Below are 27,269 nucleotides of genomic sequence, written 5' to 3'. Positions count from 1 at the left end.
CCTAATGATTTTACTCTTGGAAAAACAGCGCTTGTACACAAATACATAGGGACAGATTTCACAGACATGTTATTGCTGAAAATGTCAAGAACATTGCAAGAATATTGCAAAAGAAGACAACCGTTTTCTATTCCAACTGAAGTGTTAACTGAATTAAAACTGGGATGTCTCGATACATCACGTACCGTGCACCAGGCTGCTCTTCGCAATATGTTTCTTTGCAGCTTTAAAACCTTTTGAGTGTTAACTGTTTCTAATATTCACAGGCATATGCAGCTTGTCAAGGTGAATAATACAAGAAAGTTATCCACTGTTTTTGGCAAGCATAAGCTCACTGTTTTATTAATTGACGAATTGAGGGTAGACTTGAAGGACGGTAGACATACGCAATCACTATTTATATTCAAATAACATCACAGACGACAGCAAAAATTCTCGGTTCAGACAATGTCTTCGATACTAGTTTTAAATGAGAAGACTATAAAGAGGAATTGTGTGTATTTATACAGAAAATGTAGCTAAGACCTGTTATTACATTTGATTATCTTCTCTGCATGTGCAATGTGAAAATGATCACGTTACAAACTCCGAGCAAGGAAGATGCGTTGTTCCAAAATTATTTATTTAAATGGTTGAAGCGGGACAAGTAGGATTCAATGACAGATTTCTTAACAGTCTTCCAAGAAATCTGATACTGTAAAAAGAAACCACTTGTCTACTTATGGAAAATAGTTTCCATTAATTTCAACAACTTGGTAGTGCCAATCCCTCCCCCCTCAGAACAGTACTGAGCACTGTGTGTCTCCTTGAAGTAAGTACTGACCAGCATTCTGTCACCCAAGAGATTTTCGAATTAAGCACATACTGTGTCAAAAATAAAAAAGAAAAGTTTACTCTTGGGCAGGCCCAATTGCTTCACAAATGCACTTAACTCATACCAAAATAATAGCCATGTCATATTAAATAATTTAATTGGAGAGAGAAAAAAAATCTACTCAGCAAGCCGCAGCAGAACACACACACACACACACACACACACACACACACACACACACACACACACACACACACACACACAAAAGAAGGTTGTAATTAGGCAAGCTTTCGGAACCATAGGCTCCTTCTTCAGGCAGAAGTGTTGAAGTGGAAGGAAGAGGGGTAAAGGAGAGGCCTAGATAAAGGGGTAGATTTTGAGAAAGTGACACAGAACCGTGGATCCGGGGAGACATACCGCACAGGATGAGCAGGAAACACTGATTGTTGGGGACTCCATTGGACGATATTTGAAAATCTGAGAGCTTAAAGGTAAGAGACATGTAATATCAAAAACAAAGATTACTACTTAAACATCATGCACGAGTTAATAAGATTAAAAATCTAAGAGCAATCTACGTAACAGAGGTGGGAGAAGGGGCAGTGAAAAATAGACAGCAAGTCAATAAAAGATGTAGAAAACTAAAACAGAGTGAAGAAGAGAGTAGTTACTGCGAAGAAATGCTGAAACGGAAGAAATTAAGGTAAATTAAGGCTAGGCGGATGGAGAGAGCAAAGGGCATGTTATAACACTAGTTCCCACCTCCAGAGTTCTGAGACATTGTTGTCTGGGGGAAGAATCCAGATGGCGTGTGTGGTGAAACAGGCACTGAGGTCATGACTGTCATGCTGCAGAGCATGCTTTGTAAAAGAATATTGCATGCCGCCAGTATATATCCTCTGTCTATGCCCATTCACCCTAGTTGATAATTTGGTGGCAGTCATGCCGATGCAGAAGGCTGAAAGTGTCTATATAACAGCTGGCATTTGACGTGTCATTACACAGGTGGCTCTCCCTTCGATAGTATATGTTTTGCCAGTTACAGGACTGCTATAGCTGGTGGTAGGAGGGTGCATAGGGCAAGTCTTGCAGCTTTAACGGTCACAGGAGTAGGAGCCGTAGGGTACGGAGACGGGTACAGGAGCATAGAGTCTGAAAAGAATATTTCAGAGAGTGGGAGGGTGACTAAAAAGTTTCAGACAGAATGGATCTCATTTCAGGACATGATTTTAGGAAGTCGTGGTCCTGTCGAAGCAGCTGATTAATACATTCCAGACCAGTATAATATTGAGTCGCCAGTGGTGTGCTCTGAAGTTGTCTTTTGAGGGATTAGCAGTACGAGAATTGGATGTGATGGCCCAGGAAATCTGCTTTTGAACTAGGCTGGTGGGGTAAATTGGACTTTAAGTGTGGAGCAATGCTGGATGTGGAGAATTCTTGTAAGTCTTGTAAGGGATGATTTGGAGGTAGTTGTGGTGGATCAAGTTGGGATTGTGATCTGAACTGCTCAAGGCAGGGTTCAATGTCAGGTTTGCTGTTGGAAAGATTTTGGGACTGGGCTGCAAAATGATATTTCCAGTTGATATTACGTGTGAAGTAGACGAATCCGTTCTTTTCGGATACACGCTTTTGCACTATCAAAACTAAGGTCCCACATTCTGCTTCTTGAAACCTGCTTGTCCCTTGGAGTTATTCCAAAACGCCTAAAATAGAAAATCCCTTGTTTCTGGATGTAATCCTACTCTACACCAGGCTCTTCTACAGTTTCAAATACAGCAATCTATTGCTCTTATCCGACTAATCTGTGTCCTATATGCCTCGTCTGCCAATTTCCAGTCCACCAGATTTCTCTCCTCCTACAAAACCTAGCAGTTATCTGCCCCTCATGTTTCCTTGGATGATAGCATCCCAAAGCCAACTTCAAACTGCAACAACATCTCAAACTTCACCTCAAAAAACTATTCCACCTTCTTCTGAACTACCTGAACAGTGGTGTTTCCATTCCTGTCCCTTTGCACCTCCCTAAACAGCCACACTCCTCTCGTACAAACTGAGCTTGGCCAACCACTTTAACATCCCAGTCTTCACCACTGCCTCCCAGATCAAGAAAGAACCATCATCACAAGAACCAGTCACAACAGTACAGTGTCCTTAACCTCTTATCTAAAGCACTCGCGCCTACTGAATTATCTATGGTCCTCACTTTCAGCCCTAAACCTGCATTTGATCATGCTGCTTTGGGGAATGACCTACTTTCCTTCACTTGTAATATTAATTGGTTATATTGCTTTGCAACCCAATCCCAAAATTTTTCCAACAGCAAACTGACCTTCAACCATGCCTTGAACGGTTCAGACCACGATCCCAACTTTATCCACCACCACACTACCTGAAAATCATCCCCTAAAAGCCTTCCACACACCCAGCATTGCTTCACAACCATTCCTCAAATCCCTACAACATGACCCTAACCTGTCCTCTGCACAACTCCAGGTTCTACATTTCCTAAAACCTGATGACTCCATCATTATCCTCCCAGCAGACAAAGGATCTACCACTGTAGTACTTGACCGAAAGGAGTATGTTAGTGAAGGTCTACGCCAGCTGTCCGACATCTCTACATACAGCGTCTGCCATCAAGATCCCATATATGTGATTTCAAACTGATTAGCAGTCCCTCCTTAAAACCTCAGGCACCTCCAAAGGACTAACACCTCAACCCACAGCGGCGGAAGGGGCGGGAGCCAGCGGGCGAGGGGGGCGGGAGCCAGCGGCGGAGGGGGGCGGGAGCCAGCGGCGGAGGGGGGCGGGAGCCAGCGGCGGAGGGGGGCGGGAGCCAGCGGCGGAGGGGGGCGGGAGCCAGCGGCGGAGGGGGGCGGGAGCCAGCGGCGGAGGGGGGCGGGAGCCAGCGGCGGAGGGGGGCGGGAGCCAGCGGCGGAGGGGGGCGGGAGCCAGCGGCGGAGGGGGGCGGGAGCCAGCGGCGGAGGGGGGGGGGAGCCAGCGGCGGAGGGGGGGGGGAGCCAGCGGCGGAGGGGGGGGGGAGCCAGCGGCGGAGGGGGGGGGGGAGCCAGCGGCGGAGGGGGGGGGAGCCAGCGGCGGAGGGGGGGGAGCCAGCGGCGGAGGGGGGGGAGCCAGCGGCGGAGGGGGGGGAGCCAGCGGCGGAGGGGGGGGGAGCCAGCGGCGGAGGGGGGGGGAGCCAGCGGCGGAGGGGGGGGAGCCAGCGGCGGAGGGGGGGGGAAGCCAGCGGCGGAGGGGGGGGGAAGCCAGCGGCGGAGGGGGGGGGAAGCCAGCGGCGGAGGGGGGGGGGAAGCCAGCGGCGGAGGGGGGGGGAAGCCAGCGGCGGAGGGGGGGGGAAGCCAGCGGCGGAGGGGGGGGGGGAAGCCAGCGGCGGAGGGGGGGGGGGAAGCCAGCGGCGGAGGGGGGGGGAAGCCAGCGGCGGAGGGGGGGGGAAGCCAGCGGCGGAGGGGGGGGAAGCCAGCGGCGGAGGGGGGGGAAGCCAGCGGCGGAGGGGGGGGGAAGCCAGCGGCGGAGGGGGGGGGGAAGCCAGCGGCGGAGGGGGGGGGGGGAGAGCCAGCGGCGGAGGGGGGGGGAGAGCCAGCGGCGGAGGGGGAGAGCCAGCGGCGGAGGGGGAGAGCCAGCGGCGGAGGGGGAGAGCCAGCGGCGGAGGGGGAGAGCCAGCGGCGGAGGGGGAGAGCCAACTGCGGAGGGGGAGAGCCAACTGCGGAGGGGGAGAGCCAACTGCGGAGGGGGAGAGCCAACTGCGGAGGGGGAGAGCCAACTGCGGAGGGGGAGAGCCAACTGCGGAGGGGGAGAGCCAACTGCGGAGGGGGAGAGCCAACTGCGGAGGGGGAGAGCCAACTGCGGAGGGGGAGAGGGAGCGGCGGAGGGGGGGGAGCCAGCTGCGGAGGGGGGAGGGAGCGGCGGAGGGGAGGGAACGGCGGAGGGGGGGAGGGAGCGACGGAGAGAGGGAGGGAGGGAGCGACGGAGAGAGGGAGGGAGGGAGCGACGGAGAGAGGGAGGGAGGGAGCGACGGAGAGAGGGAGGGAGGGAGCGACGGAGAGAGGGAGGGAGGGAGCGACGGAGAGAGGGAGGGAGGGACGGAGGGAGGGTGTGGTGAGTATCAGAATACCGACTAGTGAACAGAGGCGGTAAGAGGTTTTCAAACTTACACCTCTTATTTTCCAAACTGCCAGTTTCTGAGCCAAAACTATCCTTCGAGAATGGGAAAAGTTACACTAAAATATAATACCATATGACATAAGCAAAAAAAAGTTTCAAAGTAGACTAATTTTTGTGGTGAATGGTCACTTACTTCAAGTACCGTTCGAATAGTAAAAATGGCAGCATTATGTCTTTGATGAAGATCCTGTATGTGGGATTTTCCATGACAGTTTACTATCTATGAACACCTAGAAATTTGACTGTTCAGTTTCACTAATCACATGCCCATTCTGTGAAATTAAAATGTTGTGTTGTGTGTTAGAAACTAGAAACTGAGTCTTACTATGACATAGCGTTAGTTTCTGATCTACAAGCCACGAACTGCACTGTTTGAAACAGAGCCAATGTTGCACACAACATCCTTCACTATCATTTAGTGTCATCAGCAAACAGAAATATTTTAGATTTATCTTTAATACTAGCGGGCGAATCATTTATATAAGTAAGGAACAGGAGTGACCCACACCATATTTCCAATTCCATGGATTTTTTTCAACATTTAAAGTTGCTTCGTCTTGGTCCCTTTGATTTACTTGTTAGTTTTGATGTGGCGTCACTTTTTACTCTGGTCCCTCTTCAAGAGTCATTGATTTTAATTAATGAAAAACTTGATATGGAAATGATGAAGCTCTGCCGTTATATTCTGACGTCCACCTATTTTTTATTTTATGACAAATATTTAGAACAAACCAACGGTGTGGCTATGGGGAGTCCTTTATCCCCCATAGTCACTAATCTTTTTATGGAGGACATTGATACATGGCCCTGAAAACATCTGTTTTTGAAGACTTTGTTTTCTGAGATATGACGACGATATGTTTCTTGTTTGGCCACATGGAATAGACTGCACCGGTTATTGGACCATTTCAATTGTCTTAATCCAAACATCAAATTCACGATGGAAACTGAAAAGAAGGGAAAGTTACCTTTTTTTGGATGTACTAGTTTATAGAAAAGAAGATGGAACTCTCTGACACAGTGTTTATAGGAAGCCGACAGGTATTTACATGCTACCATTTGCCATCCACCTTTTCAACGTACAGGAGTCCTTCGGCCCTTGGTTAAACAAGCATATGCTGCCTCAGATACTGAGAATTTACCACAGGAGCTGCAACAGCTTAAGGACATGTTCAATAATAATGGCTATACAGACTGACAAATTCGACGTGCTTTTGAGTTTGGAACTCTATCTGAACCTTCTGAAGACACCTATAGGTCTGTGGCTTTTCTTCCGTATGCTGGGAATGTGTCCGCCAAGATAGGTAGACATTTGAAGAAATATGAGATCAGATGTGTTTTTCATCCACCAGCTAAGATTCGAGCATTTCTTGGCTCTGTTAAAAATGATTTAGGTTAGAGGAAGTCTGGCGTTTACAAAATACCGAGTGAGTGGGAAAATTTACACTGGCCAACCTATTAATACCGTCAACGACAGGTGTATTGAACATTATCGCCATACGCGATTATTACAACCAGATAAATCTACAGTGGCTGAGCGTTGCCTTACAGAGGGCCGCAGGAGATGCAATTAGTTGCAAATGCTTCGCGGTACTGGGATTGTGTTTTAAAAGAATCTGTTGAAATCAGACTAGCAGATAATATCATTAATCGTGATAATGGATACCCACTAAGTAAAATGTGGAATCCTGTTTTATCAGATATGAAGAATAAACGGCATCTGAATCAGCTGGCTATGAATAATGATTTGTCACAATATATTGTTTACGACAGTATATACCACTGGAGGTGCTGCAACTCTTTTTGCCCCAGGGGGGCAGCAGGAATGATTGAGCGTGTGTGCATCGTATTTAGCGCATGCACTGTCGTACTTCCGATGCATATAAAGGTGCAGTCATTCACAAGTGGAATTAGTTATCAGCGAGAGCAGCATAGCTTTTCTCACCTCATGAGGCGGCCAGGTGCACCGCTGAAATATTGTGTTCAGATGAAAGTTTGATCCGGCTGGAAATCCGACAAGAATTTGACTATTCGGCCTTTTACATCGGCATGACTTCCACCAAATTATAAATTAGGATGAATGGGCACAGGCAGAGGGCATACACAGGCAACTTGCAATATCCTGTTGCAGAGCATGCTCTACAGCATGACATTCAGGAACTTGGTGCCTGTCATGAATGGCTGAGCCAATACAATATCATTGATGTAATTTCGTGGGTATACTAGTAAACTTTGGAGTTTGCTGTTATTCTGCTACAAATACATCATGTTTGTTGTATGAGCAAGAAATTTTGGAAGCGCATGAGGAGGAAGCTGCTAACTCACCCCACACTTCTTCCTTGGGAGGATAGTTGTACTTTCTGTCATTATTTTACAATTTGTAATTTATTGAAGAACTAAAGTACATATGAAATCTTTATGATTGGTCCTTTGTTAGTAGGTATCTCTCTTGAAGACACATCAATTACATATGTGCCAGTAACCCTTTAAATACCAGCATAAATGGCCAGTTTCTTAGGCTTGATATTCTTCTAAGTTGTCAGTCTTCAATTCTTAATTGATAACTTACAATGTGAACTATGACCTGTATCTAAGAAGATTTTACCATACTGTGATGTACTGTTACCATGCATATTTTAATCAAATGATGTTATTCTTCCTTCCAAATCATTAACAAAGTATGATATTCATTCATCACAATGGAATAAATATACAGCTGTCATAAGCATTGTACAAGTGACTGTCCCCACTCTTGGGAGTTTGCAGGTGGTGTATGTATGACCATCTGCTGTATTTCATAGCACCAGGGGGGAGGGGAGAGATAATGTTTGACCTAAGAAGCACAGATGACACAAGGTGCAAATAATGAGTGGAAGACTGGCAACTGAGTTGCAAATGATGCTATGGTTTATTAATTATTTATAACCGAAGGTGGTAATTGTTCAAGTAATGGGTTTATGTAACTGATGATCGTATTGATACTTTAAAATAGCAGTAAACATTGATTCATACAACAACTGATGACGTTATCATCAAGAAAATAATGGTAAATTAACAAAGATAGGATGACTTTGCAGTATTGCTTAGTTTCAGCTGACTCCTAGGCATCCTTTGAGTCAATACCCGTATTGGTAAAAATATAGATATTTGCTATCTTTTGACAAGAATGTTAACAACATTTATCAATGTGCAATATTTTGTTTATTCTGAATATCAATAAGATCTGCTGGGAACCTTAATTTTACACACAGTTCTAAGTAACATATTTCACTGTCACAATTCTGGATGATACTACTCTCTGTGGAGACAACACAAGAAAAACTGTAAAATTAGTTTAATCTACCTTGAGTCAATTGTATGAGCTGCAAGGCAAGGCAAGGAACCCCTATAGGCTAACTGTTCCAGCCAGCCAGCAAACGTGTACAATGGTACAGGGCCAGCCTAACTGTAATGCAGGTAGAGACGGAGCATAAAACACACACACACACACACACACACACACACACACACACACACACACACACACGTATCTCAACACATGCCCTGAATTCAAGTTGTGAATTACTTGCAAAAGAATAGCAAGCAAAATATGAATTCACAAATAAGAACAAAATACACTGTGCAAACTCTGGAAACATATGCCAACATAGCAACTGTCCATTTGTGTGTTTAGTTATCAACTGCATACACCGGACTATGTCAATGTTTTGTTTAGACATTCACACAACTGCACTTAACGTTGGTTTTTCATAACAAACAAGAGAAGGGGTATTGTGTTTCTTCAATTTATTCAGTTTCTGGACACACTTCTCTCCTTTTCTCTAATGTACGAAACTGGCTCATATTGACATCAAACCTTTCAAATGCTTCTACCCCCTCGAGATAGTTTAAGCACCTTTAACTGACCACTTGTGCATATGTTTACACTTTATAATCTTTCTAGCTTTCTCTGTGAAACTGACAATTTCCCAATTTCTGAGTTTGCAGGCAGGGTGGTGATTTTTCCTCACAGTATTTTTACAGTTTCCCCCCAGTACCTTCTTCAGATGTGTCATGTGCAGACTTAGACTGCTGGCCATCTGAATTTTGACTGTGGGCAGATATCGCGCCACCCTTTTACAACAGCAACTATTTTTTCAATGGCAGCAATGGTGGCCCACTCCAAATTTGCTACTTATGTGTGAATGAAATAATGTTACCCATACTGAAATAAGACGATTTACAATGGGACCTGAGAAAAGTGAGGGTCACCCAGATTCCACAGTCCACTTCAATTGTGCCTCTGTCCCAAATGACTAAATTACTAGTACAGTAATGTCTACTGTCCTAGAAATAGTACTTCTGATACCATCAACTCCACTGTAAATTCAGAAACTGGGATATTATTATGATTTTGTTACTCCTCACCTACAAATATTTTGAGACTTACCTCCCCAATATTTCAAGCAACTCTGCAATGCCATTATGATGCTCAGTTTCATAAATAAACCTGAAAAAGATAAATATGAAATGTATTTATGACCACAAGTTGTGTTTAGGGTTGTGTTACGAAAAGAAAGAGTGACTAATGTCAATGAAATGCCCTTCCTTTGCTAATTTTTCCGTTAAGGACAGACAAAGGGCAAAATGCACTCTTGCACTTAGATATATAAATGCCTCCAAAACAATTACAGGTAAAATAATAAAACTTGAGACTATTATGTACAACATAATGCTTCATATTCGGTGCAATTTTTGTTTGATACTGTGTGTAAACATATATTTTATAAGATTTGAATTTTTAATTACCATTGTTTCTATAACACACATTTTCTCGTAGACTGATCAAGAAATAAAACTGGAATTTCACAGTTTACGTCTGTGTAAGAGGCTAATGAAATGTGTGGAATAGATTTTTGTTTGTAAGCATAATTGCTTTGAAATTAATTTTTCAATTTTGCATTACCCGAGACTGTTCTTTTTTTCCTCTAATTTTAAAGGAGAACTTTTCTCGAGAAAACATAATGGAAAAGTGCAGCACAGGTTATTCAGCAAGTTATTCTTAAGAACTACATCAAATTTCAGGATGATAACTTTTATAGTTCCTGAGTAAATGTACATTACAGCTCAAAAAAGTTAGGTACAACAATTTGCATTTAAAGATTTTACTTCAAATTTCTGACAGTACTGCTATACCTCTAGTGTCTAATACTGTCCACATCCACTATCTTTATTATCTTCCTTGTCTTCCTGGAGCACTCTCCTCCCCTGCATTCTTTGCCTAGCCAACTTTTGCATTTTTTCTTCTATTACCCGAGCTTCGTTCAGTCACGCTCCACCAATGCTTCGGAATATCTTCAGTATGAATGCACATGGATGGAAACCTAGTCTCTTTGGGCACTTAATCCTACCTACATTTCCACTACTGAACACTACATAGGCATCAGAATGCACCTATCTTCGCAACAATTGAGGACACAAATACTTTTCTTGGACAATGCATCCACACAAGGTGATTGTAGCTCTCATTTGTACTCTGTGTTTTCCCACGTACAAATTTTTTTAAGCAGATTGGCTAGGTACCTGAAAGTTGGTTTTATAACACCTAAAACAGTAAGTGTCAAACCATGTTGTGGGTGTATGGCTTTCCACTGGCTTCTGCCTGAAGATATTTGCACCACAATATGTCACAAAGGGAATGTTGAGGATTATCATCTGGGGAAAGTTTGTTAAAGAATATTTCCTCACCTGGCTTACTTCATCGTTTTCACATTATGTAAGTTATCCCCGATAGCTTTTCCATAATATATTTGTTAGTTGTCAATTTCCTTGCCTGTAAGTCTGTTAACACCTCACAGTGGCTTTCCATCTTCCAATTTCTTAAAACTCATTTCTTTCTTCAATTGGAGTAGTCTACCTCCCATTTGCTTTTGAACATGATCCACTCATTCCAGTTTTTCAATTTTAGTTTATGAACCATCAGGATTGGTCTCTAAAACAGCCTTAAAAGCACTGGAATTTTCATCACCTAGATACTTCACAGACCTAACACCATATTGTTCAACTGACCTTCGGAATTCATCCCTGCTGCTTCCACCCCACCACTCTGCTCCTGGTAATTCTTGCTGCACACTTTATTGTATTCCTGCTGCCACTTTCTTCTTCACTGTCACTGTTGTTCTTTCTTGTGTCGCTCTGAGAGCAATCTTTGCTCTTTACTTGGAAGTCATGACAGATAGTACACCATGAAGTGATGTATGGCCCTTCTTCATCCAGGTTCCATCACAAGAGACACACAGATCTGTCTTTACTACACAGTGTCCTTTGTCCCCTTCCATGTTAATATCTACAGCTTCCTCAACAGCTGCTTTCACGTCTTCATTGCACTTAACTTCAGGAGCACTAATGAATGTTCTTTGTAATCACTGAATCTAGTGTCACTGTTGCAGGCATGTTCATCAAGCCACAAAACAAATTTGTGCCTCCTCTGCCTACACCTCGAATGCTCTTTGACCTATAGTTACCATGTGGACATGAAATGTTAATCATATGGGCCGGTATTTCTAAGTCAGTTAACTTAAGTCCACTGGAAAATTCATCTTTGGCACTGTACACACCATCACCAATTCATTCACTAATTTTCTTATTCAGTGAACTCAGTGATGTTGCCAAAATTTGTTCTTCACACTTAGGAGCAGCAAATGTAACTCTTATTTAAATTTCCTGTATCTTTTACATATGAAATTTGACATTTCCTCACTTTTTTGAATATGTATCCACTGTACAACATATTTCGAACAAACCAGGTTGACATGTGCAAAACTAAAAACTGAAATAAGTTTCTAGCACGTACAAGAAGCCAAGCTGTCAACAAAGGAACAAGCAAAAATCATCTTTCTCACAGCCTTCTAGATTCATCCAGTGTCTGTTTTGATTGTGTGAATGGAAAATTAACACACACAAAATTTCTAGCATACAGGAGTTGAAAGACGGGATAAGGCAGGCACAGACACCAATACAAACTTTTTTAAAATGTATTTCAGGCCAAAATTCGATTGTGAAACTGTATTAAATTTTCCTTAAAGAATCATTCTAATCAATTATGCAGTTAAAAAAATTCGAATTTTTTTCGCAATTTTGCCCTACATCTGCCCGTAAGTAAATGTAAACATGGTAATCACAACATGGTTACAAGTCATTCACCTTGATTTACAGGTGTACTTTCAGTCCAGACAGCTATTGCATAAACAGATATGCCATACACCAGATCATACCAATAAGCTGGGCTATTTATACTTGCAGTACTGCAAATTTACTTTATTCCTAGACAAAACACACTCTCATTAGCAAAATATTTTTTATTGATGTGTGATGCATTTGACACCCTACGATGCACACTGGAAAATGTTCTTAAGTTACTACATTTGTTGAAGACATCCGGATGGATAGTGGAAGATTCACTTGCTGTATCTACAACTATGATTTAGTGAGCCTTTATCTGTCAACACTTAAATTAACACACAATCAATTTTTTCCATTAATGACTGACATGCTAAGATGATACAAAAATTTTGGCACACAATTTATGGATAGCTGCTTGTGTCAGATCATTACAAAGAGAGGTTATTCTACAAATTTCATTCAGTCAATTTTTGTGCCAAAAGAAATCTGTCAAAAAAGTTGTGGCCATTAAAACATCCCTACCCATGCTGCTCCTCCCCCCCCCCCCTTCCTCCCCCACCCTCTCAACGTACTATCAAAGTTCTTTCAATTGTCTCCATCCCCAATTTCTAGGTTCTCATTTGGATCATTTACTACACGTCTGCAGGGAATTTATAATTAGCAATAACCAAATTAACAAAATATTTTAAACAAATGCACCCACTGAAGGCAGCGCCTGTCTGGTTAACAGTGTTAAGGACACCACTTTGATTTACTACACGGTATTTTTGGCACGGAAACCACTTTCCAGTGATTCAGCAATACCAATAACACATCAACATACAAATATATAAAAAGAGATTGCTATACTGAGAACCATATTAAACTTACTTTGAACACCATGAATGATCTTACCTGGTGTTAAACGTATACAAGAAGTTCTCAATACTCCAGTGGTATAAAGGACGACCAGTCTCCGTGTATGACGTTGATCAAAATTTGACAACAGTTTGAAACTTCTCAGCTTGAAGCATCAAAAATGTAGACAAGCAGAACATACAGAGACAAGGCACAAGTTTAACCTTAATAAATGCAAAGAATTAAGCACACAGTGAACAAGACAACTCCTCCCATCATTCACGTATGTTGGAAACACTGAAAAAGTGATGATAACTGCCGAATATAAGCACTGACTGCCCCGTACGATCTCTGAGAATCAGATCCAAACACACCACTCCTCGTGCCTCCCTGCCTCTCGTCAGCAGCTGCTAGGCAAGCAGAAAGAAGTGGTGGCAGCACTGACTGCAAGCTGACGGCAGTGGTAGGAAGGGGAGAAGCAGTAAGAATGAGGGAGTAGGGAAGCAGTGCACGTACTCAGTTGCACCCAGCCAGCGATGGTGCATCACATCTCATTAAACAAACCATTTCATCTACTGAGCCAAAAGCAAGATCTTTCCAGTGGTTTTTTTTTTTCCTTCAAATTTCCCTGAAATTTCTTTAATTTTCCTGACACCATTTGAAATTCTCTGATTTCCAGAACTTGTGGCAACACTGTGCAAGTACTGCTTGGATCCAACAGGGCAAAAAAATATGCAAGACACCCCGACTGAAAAGAAGAAAAGCGTCTATTTCACCAAGCTTTTCCACAAACATTCTAATTTTGACTTAAAACATACCATTTCATCATCAGACCATCAGACCAAGACACAGTATCTCACCCTCTTAGGATCAATATTGTAATTAAAGAAAATTCAAGTGAGTGGAGGGGGAAAAAAAAAAACACTAGACAGATTCGCTGGTCACTACCTCCTGAGGCAAATGTTTAGCTCCACCGATACACACGTATCATAGTAAAAGTGATGACAATAGCCTAGCTTTCAGAACTGTGAGCTGCTGCAGGGTTAGGTGTGTAGGTGTGGCCCGGTATGCTGAAAAATAGAGAGGAGAGGACGGGTTCCCATTTATGAAGTTCACGGAAGCCAGTATTGGGTGTGAGTATGCGAGTAGCCCACGAAGTGTAACTAGCACCCAGGTATGCTCACTTGTGTTGTGGAGCACATTCAGCTACTGCATATTGACTGTTGCAAAGTTCATGGCCTTGGCTGAGGGAAGTATTGAGACATTCGAGTCCCACAGGTACTGCCTTATGAGGGGAGGAGGCTCGGGTGAGGGAGAACGCAGGATACTGCTGGGATATTAGTTTGCAAATACGAGCTCTGGGATATTTGCAAAAGAGGAAAGCCCAGGAGAGGTTGTCAGTATTGAGGGATTTTGTGGTGGAGCAGCTGCATTTGCTGCAGATGCCTAGGCTCCAGAGAAATGAGTGTCCAATATGGAAGAGAAGGATGTGGGCTTCAGTAAGATAGAGATCGACACTGAGGAGTCTCACTTTGGATCTGGAGAAAGGAGTTAAGTTGTTGCATTTAAGTGAAGGAATACTATTTCACTACAAGTCAAGACCACAAATGTCATCAAGAGAGCAACCCACCTTCAGGAAACTGATAAATACGGACTCAGCTTGATTAAGGTCTGGGGGTTTGGTAATATTTTCAGGAACAATTGGAGTGGTAATGTCGGTAATTGGGAATTCCTGGAATGCCGGGAGAGGACGGTTTGGGAAAGAGATGTGGAGTCCTTTGGATCTGCATTGTAACTGTTTAAGACAAGGACCGATGCTCGATCTTTTAGTCTCAGGATGCAGTTGGTGAAGCTGTATTTCCAGTCGAGGTCAAATCTGGACAGTGAGTGCGACCAACCACAGAAAGTTATTTGTGTGGTGGTCAAAACTCTAAATCACTAATTCTTATATAAATGAGTTACTCAGTTTCAAGAAACCAAATAATGACTTAATGGAATCAGCCACATAATGCTACAATTGGAAAGAATGGATGTATCTCAGGATTGGAGAGGGACCTGCACGAGAGTATAAGTATATAACGGTCAGTTCTGTGAAGTGTTGGGTCTTGACTGGGGTTATGGTTAGGTTTAGGTGGCATGAGTGCTGGGATTGAGAAGTAAGCAAAGAGTTGGGGTTGGGCTTGTTGGCTTGGAGGGGGCAGTGGGGATTAAAGGCATTACTGTAGACAGTAGCTGTGGAAGATTGGGAGAGGAACATGACTTCTGAGGTGTTTGTTAACACACTGGCAAATGCTAAGTAAGCATTAACCAGACTGGAATTTAAGGCTGGATTCACAGAGAGAAGGGTTGCAACTAGAGATGGAGACTTAATAGAGTATTTTAGAGTAATACCAAAAGGTTGTTGAGTCAATAAAGTGAGAGCAAATCTGCACAAGGAATGTAGGTACCCAGGTACATGGTTACCAGACATGGTGTGAACGCTAAAAATATAAAAAGAGGGGCTTGAGCTCTTGCACCTAAAGGAGGGGGGAGGGGGGGGGGGGGGGAAGAGAGATTCGAGCAAGGTGAAGGATTTCAGTGTAATGACAAACAAGGTGCTGAAAGAATGCACAGAAAATAAGAAAATGGACTGAATTTGCCTCATGCCTGAATAGATTCCAGTCACACCTGATAACTGCATCGAGGGTCAAAACTGTTCATGTATAAGCTGAAAGTCTAACCGGTTATGAAGTTATGTTTACTGAGCATTAAAAAAAGTTTGCTCAGCACGGACACGGGGGGAAAAAAGTAGTTTGCTCAGCACGGACACGGAAAAAAAAAAGTTCGCTCAGCACAGACACGGGAAAAAAAAGTTCGCTCAGCACAGACACGGGAAAAAAAGTTCGCTCAGCACAGACATGGAAAAAAAAAGTTCGCTCAGCACAGACACGGAAAAAAAATTTGCTGACCATGGAAAAAAAGTTTGCTGACCATGGAAAAAAAGTTTGCTGACCATGGAAAAAAAGTTTGCTGACCATTAAAGAAAAATTACTGAAGCAAAGGTTATCACCAAATGATGAAAAAGATGACGACAAAAATGCGAGATAAAAGAGAGAGAGAGAGAGAGAGAGAGAGAGAGAGAGAGAGAGAACAAATATGATGACAGAAAGGCATACCAGGAATTCCTCACTTGCAGCATTCTCTCTCAATCCTTTCTGAAAAACACCAGCAAACCTTTAAGCCTTACACGAGTCCTGTCCTTGTCTATCTGCTACCCGAAAGAAAACTATTTTTATCATCATTCTCCCTGTGGCCGGACAACCACAGCCCCACATCAACTACAACAACACTACAAACAAACATTAAGAAATGTATAACATCTGATGAAGAGTTACTTTGCGACTCCAAAAGTGTAATGGAAAAATGAAATAAGGCTACTAGTTTCAGACATTTCTCATAATCTTACAAAAATTGCTCTAAATGACCCCATTCTTTTCATGCAAACAGCTCTGAAAAGTCTAGACACCTCTCACAGGGACTCACAAAATTGCTTTCATAGAATTCCTTATTCTAAGCTGACACAAACATCCCACAGACACATCGCCTCCCAGCCCTACAACACTAACTTTCCCAATGGCCAAGTGAAAATTTTCCTATTGCCACCCCAGACCAATTTCATCCTCGCCCATAGCTATTTGACTTTTGAGGGTCAGAACTAAAAACAAATATGAAAGGGGAGGGGGGTGTCTGCTATAGCAACCAGGATGGTCCCATCTTACATCAATCAGTTCATGTACTCCCCAAGGCCAGAAGCTGGTACAGGTTTATGACATCTCTGATGTCTGGACTCATGGAGTAGTAGTATTCCTCCACTTTCTGCAACAGCTTAACTGTTTTTCCAAAAAAATTCATCTGGTTCTTTTACAAATCCATAGCCATTTTCCTTGATTATGACAAACATTTCATTGAAGCTCACATTTAAACATCTGCGCAAATAAGACCATTGAACAAGAGGCAACAATAACAGCATTTTTCCAGCTACCACCCCGTGCAATACACAGCTACATACATATTCTGCAAGCCACCGTGCAGTGTGTAGTAGAGGATACCTTGTAACACTGCTAGTTGTTTCCTTTTCTGTTCCATACGCAAATAGCGACAGAGAAAAACAACTAGACAGTTGTATACGCCTATGTACAAACCCTAATTTCTCTAACCTTATCTTTGTAGTCCTTACACGAATGTATGTCGGCAGCAGCAGAATGACTCTGCCAGTTCTTTAACTTTTGTCAAAAGTGATCCTCACAAAGAACACTGCTTACCCCCAGGGATTCCCATTTGAGTTCCTGAGCATCCCCGTAATATCTGCTTGTTGACTGAACCTACTGGTAACAAATCTTCCTTCAATCTGACCTGGTGGAATCCCAAACACTGTAGCAGTACTCAAGAATGTGTCACACCAACACCCTATATGCGGTCTCATTTACAGGTGAACCACTCTTTCGTAAAATTGCGTCAATAAACCAAAGTTGAGCATTTGCATTCCTTGCTACAGTCCTTGCATGCTCGTTCCATTTCATATCGCTTTGCCATGTTACTAATCTGGATTAACTTACATTTCTCTACATTTAAAGCTAAATGCCATTCATTACACCATCTAGGAATTTTGTCTAAGCCATCTTGTATCTTCCAATATATCACACCATCCATCAGCAAACAGCCACATATTGCTGCCTACCTTGCCTGTCAAATCATTTATGTAAATACAGAATAATGCTGGCTTCCTATAACTCTTTCCTGGGCCATTTCTGACTATACTCTTGTCTCTGATGAACACTCGCTGTTGAGGACAACACACTGGGTTCTATTACTTATGGAGTCTGGGAGCCTATTCAATATGCTTGTACCTTCATTAACAGTCTACAGGAATGCCTATTACTATGTCCGCCATACAAAACTCTGCGCGATGGGCAAATGACGGTACATTTCTATGATCTTCCTGCATGAATGATTTCGTAAGTGTGAAATTTAAAACGTCTTTCCTTTAGCTATCTTCTACAACCACACCAGACTGGTCGACGAGTTACCGGATAGGATGCCGCGACCTGATAACAATTTTATATAGGACCGGAATTTTCTCAGGTTCTCAGCAAGGTGTGAGTACAGTATGATGGTGGTAGATGTATGCTTCATGCGTCTATCTTTTTACAGCCACACGAATTTCTATTAACTTTTTCTTGTCATCATTTGCGTGTTCTCTTTTGAATCGCGAGTGCAACAGTCTTCGCTTTCACAGTGTTTTGTTTTTTATTGAGCCACAATTACTTGTCACATACTTCTCCAAAGTGTGATTAACATTCCATTTAAACTTTACCCATAGTTACTCTACTTCTAACACACTGGAACTAAATGATGTCCACTCATTGTCTAAGTGGGATATAATCAGTGCTCTGCTCTTCCTAGCAAAAATAATCTCCTTATTTTCTTGACTGATTTATGAATTGACATGTGGATAAAGTCAGGCCTGTTCGTAGCTACAAAGTCTCAAAATTTCCACTGCACGTGGGCCAAAGCCATCTGGCCACGGAGCTGTCTTCTGATTCGCAAGCCGCAGTCCTGCTGGTCACAACTGTGACTCAGGATGGGAGCCAGACCAATCTTCCACAGATGAGGAACCGATCTGCCTGTTGTAAGGTATTCAACTCTGGTGCAGGACACTCGTGTCACCAGTGCTAGGGTGGCACAAGTACCACCTCACTCGCTGTACACGGGGACTGCCATCCCGGCCTTCCTTCGTGTCGCTGTCGGATCTTTTGCCTTCATCTCATCTTGACAACTGACTACAAGGATACGCAGTATACTGATAATGAGCCTAAGTGCAGCTTTACTCGTCAAGAGAGCTGAGGTCTCCTACGGGTCGCAGCACTGATCACAGGCAACGTCAAGGCATGCACTTATCAAGTTCCTTGGCAGGCACCGACGTGCCACATCGCATTTTCAACCAGCACAGACTCCGCACAGTCACTGCTAGACAGAGCCGTGAAGAAGGCAGAGTGATTTTAAAACTTTCGCCAATAAATGATGTTTCATTAGTGCCCCGGCCCTTCACAGGATCACTCGCCCCACTCTTTGCTCCACCTCCTGATAACATGACCACAGCTCTGCTAGTAACACTACTTTCCACTCTGCCTTTATTTTCTGGATTGAAGCTGGCTCTGTGTTTACCAATGTACCATCTCTGACCACCTCCCTCTCTCCTCACCCCCCTCTCTCTCTTCTGCCCTCCCCCCCCCCTCTTAGTCTCTCCTCAATTTCTTTTTAGCCTTCCCAAACATATTCCCCTCTCTCCTCTCCAACAAAGGAACTATTAGTGTCAAAAGAGAGTTAAAGGGTTCTTTTTATTCTTACAATCATTTCTGTGTGTCTATATTAGCAGTCCTATAAAATTCACCACCTATCGGTAAGTACTGACCAACCATTCTATCTTATAATTTATTAATTTTTCCTAATTGAATTTTCCTTTCATGCAGCTAATTGTTTCAACACATCAATTCTCAAATTTTTGCTTCAGAAATGTAGAAAGTGAAAATAGGCCTTCCGCATTATCAGACTTGGGTCAAAATGCACCAAGAGGTCTGTGACGGTCCCAGCCAAACAAACTAGGCAGATACTAGAACCGATGGAAAGAAAGCAGGACTCTATAATAGAAGCAAAACAAAACATCATATAGAAGATAAAAAATATCTTCAAGTGCAAAATGCATACTTTTCCCCTCACTACAATCCACCATAAGAATATCTTCAAATATAAACAACAAACGGCTTTCAAAACTACATTTCGTGTTTACTTTAATCCATAAAGGTGTTAACTAAAATATTTTTACTGCATAGATAACATCCTTTTCATGAACAGGAAAATCCTAAAGTGATCAATGTTTGCCTTGCAGAAATAAATTAACAAACCTTTCAATCAGATCAAACATGAATTCACAATTTACTAAGAAGTTTGCATTGCACCATGCAAGAGATGAAGAAAGTAATTTCTTTCAACAATATAAATGAAACATTCCTCCAAACTTTTAAGAATCTACAGAAAATAAATGAAACTACAAAGTATTTTAATGAGGTAGAACATGGCTGTCTCATAAGGACAATCTTTCTTTTACCTGTAAAATATGTTGTTTATTTGCTTCCTTATATATGAGCGAAGTCCAAGAAATTTTCCATAGATTCTATGCAAAGTTGTCTTCAGAAAGTCTCTCTCTCTAGGATCTTCGGAATCAAATAATTCCAACAACTGTAAAAGTTAAAATGTAATTCAACAAGGGGCACAAAAAATATGTTTTGGATGTTCTGTCATTCATGACTAATATATCTTAACATAAATACACACGAACATTTTTCTCTCACGCACACGCACACGCGAGAAGGGGTGGCTTTTCGAAAATGGAACTTATTTTCACTAAAAGTGTAAGTTGCTATACACACTCTTCACAGACAAACCATTACAAACACGAACAGCATCTATACTGAAAAAGTTTCATTGCAATGTATTCTCCATGATATTCAAGTGCGATAAAAGGCTTTCCATCAAACTTATTTTACGCATTGTATCTTAAATTTTATACATTTACAAACAGAGCCCCATTCCAGTTATGTAGCAGGTTACAGTCAGCAGCACACCAGATATTACTCACACACATAGCAAAGTTAAGCGACAGGCCACAAAGTGAACAACATTGCAAGTGCACGATCGATGCTGATAATTTCCTGCCTGCAAGATAGCACAAGAGTGATGGAGACACAACTTATCTTGCTGTTAGGTAGTCAAGTGGCATGTGGCAAAAAAGTTCCCAGACCCATGGCATAAACTACAGTCACCATGTTGCCACAGTGCTCATTATAGCGTCATTGGCCCATTGTATTCTGGGACTGCATACTATAGTGTGATGACTTCCAAGAAGGCCTGCCACATAAGAAAAGAAGCAGGTACAATCCTCTTTAATAGTATGTTCAAACACACTTCCACACTCAATAAATATAATTTTCTAATGGCAAGCTATCTGCACAAGCTGCATATACTGTATCTGCACAAGCTGCATATACCGTCAACTTCTCAATATCTCGCCATTATTTGTACTGCATTATATAGCCCTACCACCTCGGATGTATGGATTACCCAAGATCCATAAGAACAACGTTCCACTGAGACCAATCATTAGCGCTCCTGGCTCACCGATGTATAAACTGGCAAAACACTTGGCCTCTCTGCTCCAGCCACACGCGGGGAAGACCGACACATACATAAAGGACTCAGGACATTTAATTGAGAAGCTGAAGAAACTGAAACTTGCACCAAACGACATCTCTGTCAGCTTTGATGTTTCGTTGTTTATGAAAGTGCCACTCAGTGACGCTCTGGAGCACATCGGTTCCATTTTCCCTGCAAGACATCAAAAAGCTCTTCCATGCATATCTCACCACAAGCTATTTCACGTGGAATGGCGATTTCTACGAACAGCTGGAAGGTGTCGCCATGGGTAGTCCTCTTAGTCCAGTGGTGGCCAACTTTTTCATGGAACAACTCGAAGCACAGGCGCTGGACTTGGCGACTTGCAAACCTAAGGTGTGGTACAGGTACGTCGATGAAACTTTCGCGTTGTGGAGCCATGGTGACTGAGCCATGGTGACTTCCTAAGACACTTGAACAGCCCCCATGCCAACATGCCAACGTAACATTTACCATGGAAGTAGAAAAGGACAAGAAACTGCCATTTCTAGATGTGCCGGTCACAAGGGACAGCGAAAACCTGGGACACAGCATGTATCAAAAACCGACACACAAAGACCGATACCTACACAAACTATCAAACCACCACATGAGCCAGAAAAGAGGCATGATTAATACACTTGTAACGAGAGCAGGACAAATATGTTAGCCGCAACACCTCAGACAAGAAATGCAACACCTGGAAAGGATTCTGAGAACTCCACAAATTATATTGGAAGTGTAACAGAACCAAACACTCGGTGAAGTAAGGAATAAGAAAAAGAAATGTCGGGTACAGCCTTTCTGCCATATATTCCCAGACTGATGGACAGAATCTGCTGTATATTGCGCAAACATTGCATAAAGATGATTTTCAAACCGACAAAGATCAAAGAGTGTCTTAGATTGGCGAAGGAGAAAAGGGACCCACTTGCAATGTCGGGAATATACCGTATACCACGCACATGCGGAAAAGTTTATGGCAGAACGACTGGATGATCAATTAACACCAGGATCAAATAGCATAAGCGACATTGCAGGTTGGGGCAGGTGGAGAAGTCGGCCGTGGTAGAGCATGCACTAAGTGAGACTTCGCCGGCATGGAAGTTCTGGCTGTAGAAAAGCACTATCACACGCACTTGTGAAATACAAAAACACATGAACAGTTTCAACAAGAAAGAGGAAAATCTTAAGGTAAACAGATCCTGGCTTCCCGTACTGCAGCGAATGACCGTCGCAGGTAGCAAGAGGAGAACCACACCTGAAATGACCGTGGAGAAGCCCTCGGACGTTGGCATGCCAGGTACATATAGTCTGCGGCTGCGAGCTCGGCTCCAGCTCAGCACCGGCAATGGAGGGTGAAGCTTTGACAATGCCAGCCACTCGTGCAGGTGAAACGTCAGTAAAATCATTAGATGAATGTCGGCCGAAGAGCCCGAGACAGGAGCCAATAGGCAGTTTGTTAACAAGTGGCCACGAAAGCCTTAACGATTTTTTAAATTACAATAATGAACTCTCTCATTGCTTCTTGTAAAGTATATAGTCAACTTATACAAAGACTTAAAAATATTCTGGTAATATGGGTCTCACTTTATGGCTCTATAATGCCTAGGTATGATTATTTGTGTGTGAAACTGTCATATTATAAATGGATAATGGTTTCAAAAGGCAACCAAGCACAATGTTTCCAGACAACACAGGGAAATCTGTGGTAACATCATCAGATGAAATTTATATTTGAATTTGGAGATAAAATATGAGTGTTGAGTCAGGAGGGTAAGGTGGGAAGCTGTCAATTACATTATCTTAAATGGAGCACAGAGAAATAATAAAAATCGTCCATTACTAAGCAAAAAAGAGAAAGCTTTATGGTGATATACAGGAAATGAACTTAAAGGAGTATCATAGAAAGGGAGAAGGAAGTAAAAGAAGATGAGATAGGATATATACTGCAAGAAGAATTTGACAGGCCTCTTAAAGATCTATATCAAAACAAGATTCCTGCAGCAGACTAGATTCTATCAGAAGTTTTGATATTCTTGGGAGAGAGAGCCATGACAAAACTGTTCCACCTGTTGGGAAAAATACCTGACAAGCAAAATGCCTTCAGACTTCAAGAAGAATACAATAATCCCAAATCCAAGAATGGTAGGTGCTGAGAGACGTGAATACTATCAAGCCATCAGTTCAGTTAACTCATGGTTGCCCAATACTGACATGAATTATTTCCAGAAAATTCTAAAAACTGCAGAAGCTGATCTCAGGGAAGACCAGTTTGATGCAGGACAAATATAGGAACACGTGAGCCTATACTGACCCCATGATTCATCCTAGAAGACAGGGTGACAGAAGGGAAACCTATATTTATAGCATTTGTAAATTTAGAGAAAGCTTTTGGGAATGTTGACTGGACTACATTCTTTGAAATTTTGAAGAATGAACACTTAAGGAAGGTAGTATGGAAGTCAAATAGTCAACCTTGCTTCACTTGGAGAATTTTAGCTCATCAATAAATGACAACCACGTGTAGAACACTAGTGTGACCCATTCTTGAGTGTTTGGGATCCCCATCAAGTTGGATTGAAGAAAGACATCAAAGTCATTAAAAGATGTGCCACTAGATTTGTTACTGGTGCGTTCTATTAATACTTACATATTATGGAGGTGCTTTGTGAACTTGAATAGGAATCCCTGGAAGGAAGCCAACATCCATTTTGCGAAAAACTATTGAGATAATTTATGGAACCGGTTTTTGTGGCTGACTGCAGATCTATTCTACTGTACATTTTGCATAAGGACCGTAAAGATAAGAGAAATTAGGGCTCGTACGGAAACATGTAGACAACTGTTTTCCCCTCGTTCCATTTGTGAGTGGAATAGGAAAAGAAACAGCTAGTAGTGATACACTGTGCATCATACAGTAGCTTGTGGAGTACATGGTGTGTTCAAAAAGTAAGGTGGCTTGATATTTTTATGAAAAAATATTTACTTATTGATCAATACTCATGTTGTCCCCTTCAAAATAATCCCTCCCCCCCCCCCCCCCCCCCCCCAGATACAATACACTTGTGCCAATGCTTCTTCCAATACTCGAAGCACCTTTTTGTACAGCCTTGAGTACTTCCAGTGATGCAGTTTTTATTTTCTCAACCGTTGAAAATCTTTGTCCTTTCATAGGTCTCTTCAGTTTTGGGAACAGAAAAAAAGTCACATGGGGGGCTGAAGCATAACTGTCGTGATGTTTTTGGCCAAAAAATCTCTCACAAGCAACGAGGAATGAACAGGTACACTGTCAAGATGCAAAAGCCATGAATGGTTTTTCCACAATTCCAGACTATTTTCCATAATGCTTCTCGCAAATGGCACATAACGTCAAGGTGATACTCCTTATTGACTGTACAACCTTAAGGCAGAAAATCACAATGCACTATGCCACGGTAATTTGAAAACACAGTGAGCAAAATTTTGACATTTAATCCAAATTAATGCGCTTTTTTTTTTGGCTTGGCCCTCCGGGATGCTTCCATTGGGACGACTGGGCTTTGGTTTCGATGTCATAACAATATACCCATGTTTCATCACCAGTTTTGAGCAAATCAGGATCATCACTGACGTAATTCAAGAGCTCCACAGCTATACTCATGTGACGGTTCTTCAGATCAAAATTGTGAAGTTTTGGAACAAACTTCGCTGACAGGTCTCATGTCCCAAACATGCAAAAAAATTTCATGACACGAGCTGACAGATACGCTAATATCCTCAGCAACTTCCCTGTATTTGATGACTTTCCAAAACAATTTTCTTCACAGCTTTGACATTATCATCTGTTGTTGAAGCACTGGGGCGACCAGAGCAAGGTTTGTCATTGGCATCTTCTCAGCCACCTTGGAAGAGCTTGTAACACTTGTAAACTTCTTATTCTCCCTCCAAGACTTAGAAAATTTCGCATTGTGTGGTATCGTGGGACTTAGTGTCTGAGCGGTGAGCAGCCATGCGCCTGATGTGAACTCTTTAACTTTCTGTGTAGATAACGAGGTGGAGTATTGGACTTTTATTTCGCGATGAGATTGTAAACAATCCAACTGCGTCAAATGGATATGCACTCAAGTGTAACAGTAACTCTAAATACGACCACTTTTGCTATTAGTTTGCTTTCTGAATAAACATTATTCTAACCAAATCACAACTGTGTGGCCTACATCATTTATGGGTCATTAATTTAGTTCCTGATATTATTATTACTGTTATTATGTGTTACATTAACTTTGTATGTTTCATACAGTTTTGTAAAGTTGCCACCAACCATACAATTTAACCAACGGTTCACACGTGCCTAATTTAGTGGGTGTAATGTGACACATGCAGTTCTACCTCTAGATGAGTTTGTGCCAAAACATTTCAACGAAGAGGGATCACATGTGAACCCAAACATCTTTGGGTTGTTAGCTCACACCTGAAATGAGAAATGTCTTGCCCACCATCCTTCCCAACCCTCACAAAGTGGTATTCCGCCGTCCACCGAACTTGCATAACGTACTTGTCCATCCCTACACGACCCCTGCTCCTAACCCCTACCTCATAGCTAAATCCCTGTAACAGACCTAGATGCAAGACCAGTCCCATATATCCTACCACCACCACCACCACCACCACCACCACCACCACCACCACCACCCACTCCAGTCCGATCACAAACATCACCTATTGCATCAAAGGCAGGGCTACTTGTGAAACGAGTCACGTGATCTACAAGCTAAGCGGCAACAACTGTGCTGTGGGTATGACAACCAACAAGCTGGCTGTCTGCATGAATAGCCACCAACAAACTGTGGCCAAGAAATAAGTGATGGTGGTGGTGGTGGTGGTGGTGGTGTTTGGTTTGAGGGCACTCAACTACGCAGTCATCACCACCCGTACACTGTCCAATTCTTTTTCACGCAGTCCAATTCTATTTCACACAGCCCAATATAGGCACTGTCACGAATAAGAAACAAGTGGAACACACTGTTTCAGAGCATGCTGCCCTACATGACATCCATCATTTCTATGACTGCTTCACAGCCTTGCTGGATGTATCCTTATCACCAACACCAGCTTTTCTGAATTGCGTAGGTGGGAACCTTCCCTGCAATATACCCCACATTCCCTTATCCTCCTGGCCTCAACTCCTTCTCTGTTTCCATTTCAGTATCCCCGAATATGGAAGTAAATAGGAATATAAAAAAAAAGGGATGAAGGTTTATCTGTTTAGCAAGAGTATTAGGAGGCAGATTTCAGACCACCTAACAGATCAATATGAAAATTTCTGTTCCGACACCGACAATGTTGAGGGTTTATGGAAAAAGTTCAAGTCAATCGTAAAATGTGTTTTAGACACTGTGAGGCACAGGAAAAACCCACCGTGGTTCAACAACAAAGTTAGGAAACTATTGCAAAAGCAAAGAGAGCTTCACTGCAAGTTTAAACGCAGCCAAAACCTCTCAGACAAACAGAAGCTAAACAGTGCCAAAGTTGGCATAAGGAGGGCTAAGCGTGAAGCGTTCAGTGAATTCGAAAGTAAAATTCTATGTACCGACTTGACAGAAAATCCTAGGAAGTTCTGGTCGGACGGAGCAGAGAAGTTTTGGAGAGACTTTTAATAAAAAAAAAAAGGAGAGAAGTTTTGGAAAGACCTTTGATTTGCAGCAACATATAAGCTGCATAATTTCATATTACGAAAGTATAAATTCGAATTGCACCAAACATAGCGCGTTAGTTTCCGGAGCGTTGCAACCGAGGTTGCGATGTCCTTCTGTAAGCGAGTCATATCTCAAGCCACGAGATCTCGCCAGCCGATGACAGCAGCTATTCAGAGCATAGGACACATGTTATAGTCAGCCAATAGCAAGATTACTGGTTACATAGTGCAAACACACAAGAGGAAAAGTTAATGGTTTACATTAATGTACACAGTACCGTATATCTACAAGAAAAGCTAAGCTTTCACATATAATATTGGTCTCTAAAATTAACACGCTACAACAGATGCTAA

General features: G+C 42.4%; 1 protein-coding gene across 3 annotated transcripts in view; it reads right to left on the bottom strand.

The window, feature by feature from the left end:
- LOC124790607 (serine/threonine-protein phosphatase 2A 56 kDa regulatory subunit gamma isoform) overlaps positions 1-27,269 on the bottom strand; it is a 322,070-nt gene that overhangs the window by 54,563 nt on the left and 240,238 nt on the right. For all 3 annotated transcript variants that reach the window (XM_047257796.1, XM_047257797.1, XM_047257798.1), the window contains 2 exons: positions 20,136-20,266; positions 9,423-9,482 (listed from right to left, as the gene is read on the bottom strand). In XM_047257796.1, coding sequence (XP_047113752.1) covers positions 9,423-9,482; positions 20,136-20,266 — 191 coding nt within the window. The remainder of the gene's footprint in view (positions 1-9,422; positions 9,483-20,135; positions 20,267-27,269) is intronic.

The sequence above is a fragment of the Schistocerca piceifrons genome, chromosome 1, assembly GCF_021461385.2.
Source record: "Schistocerca piceifrons isolate TAMUIC-IGC-003096 chromosome 1, iqSchPice1.1, whole genome shotgun sequence".
In the NCBI taxonomy this organism is placed as follows: domain Eukaryota; kingdom Metazoa; phylum Arthropoda; class Insecta; order Orthoptera; family Acrididae; genus Schistocerca; species Schistocerca piceifrons.
This window is presented reverse-complemented; position numbering and strand designations above follow the sequence as displayed.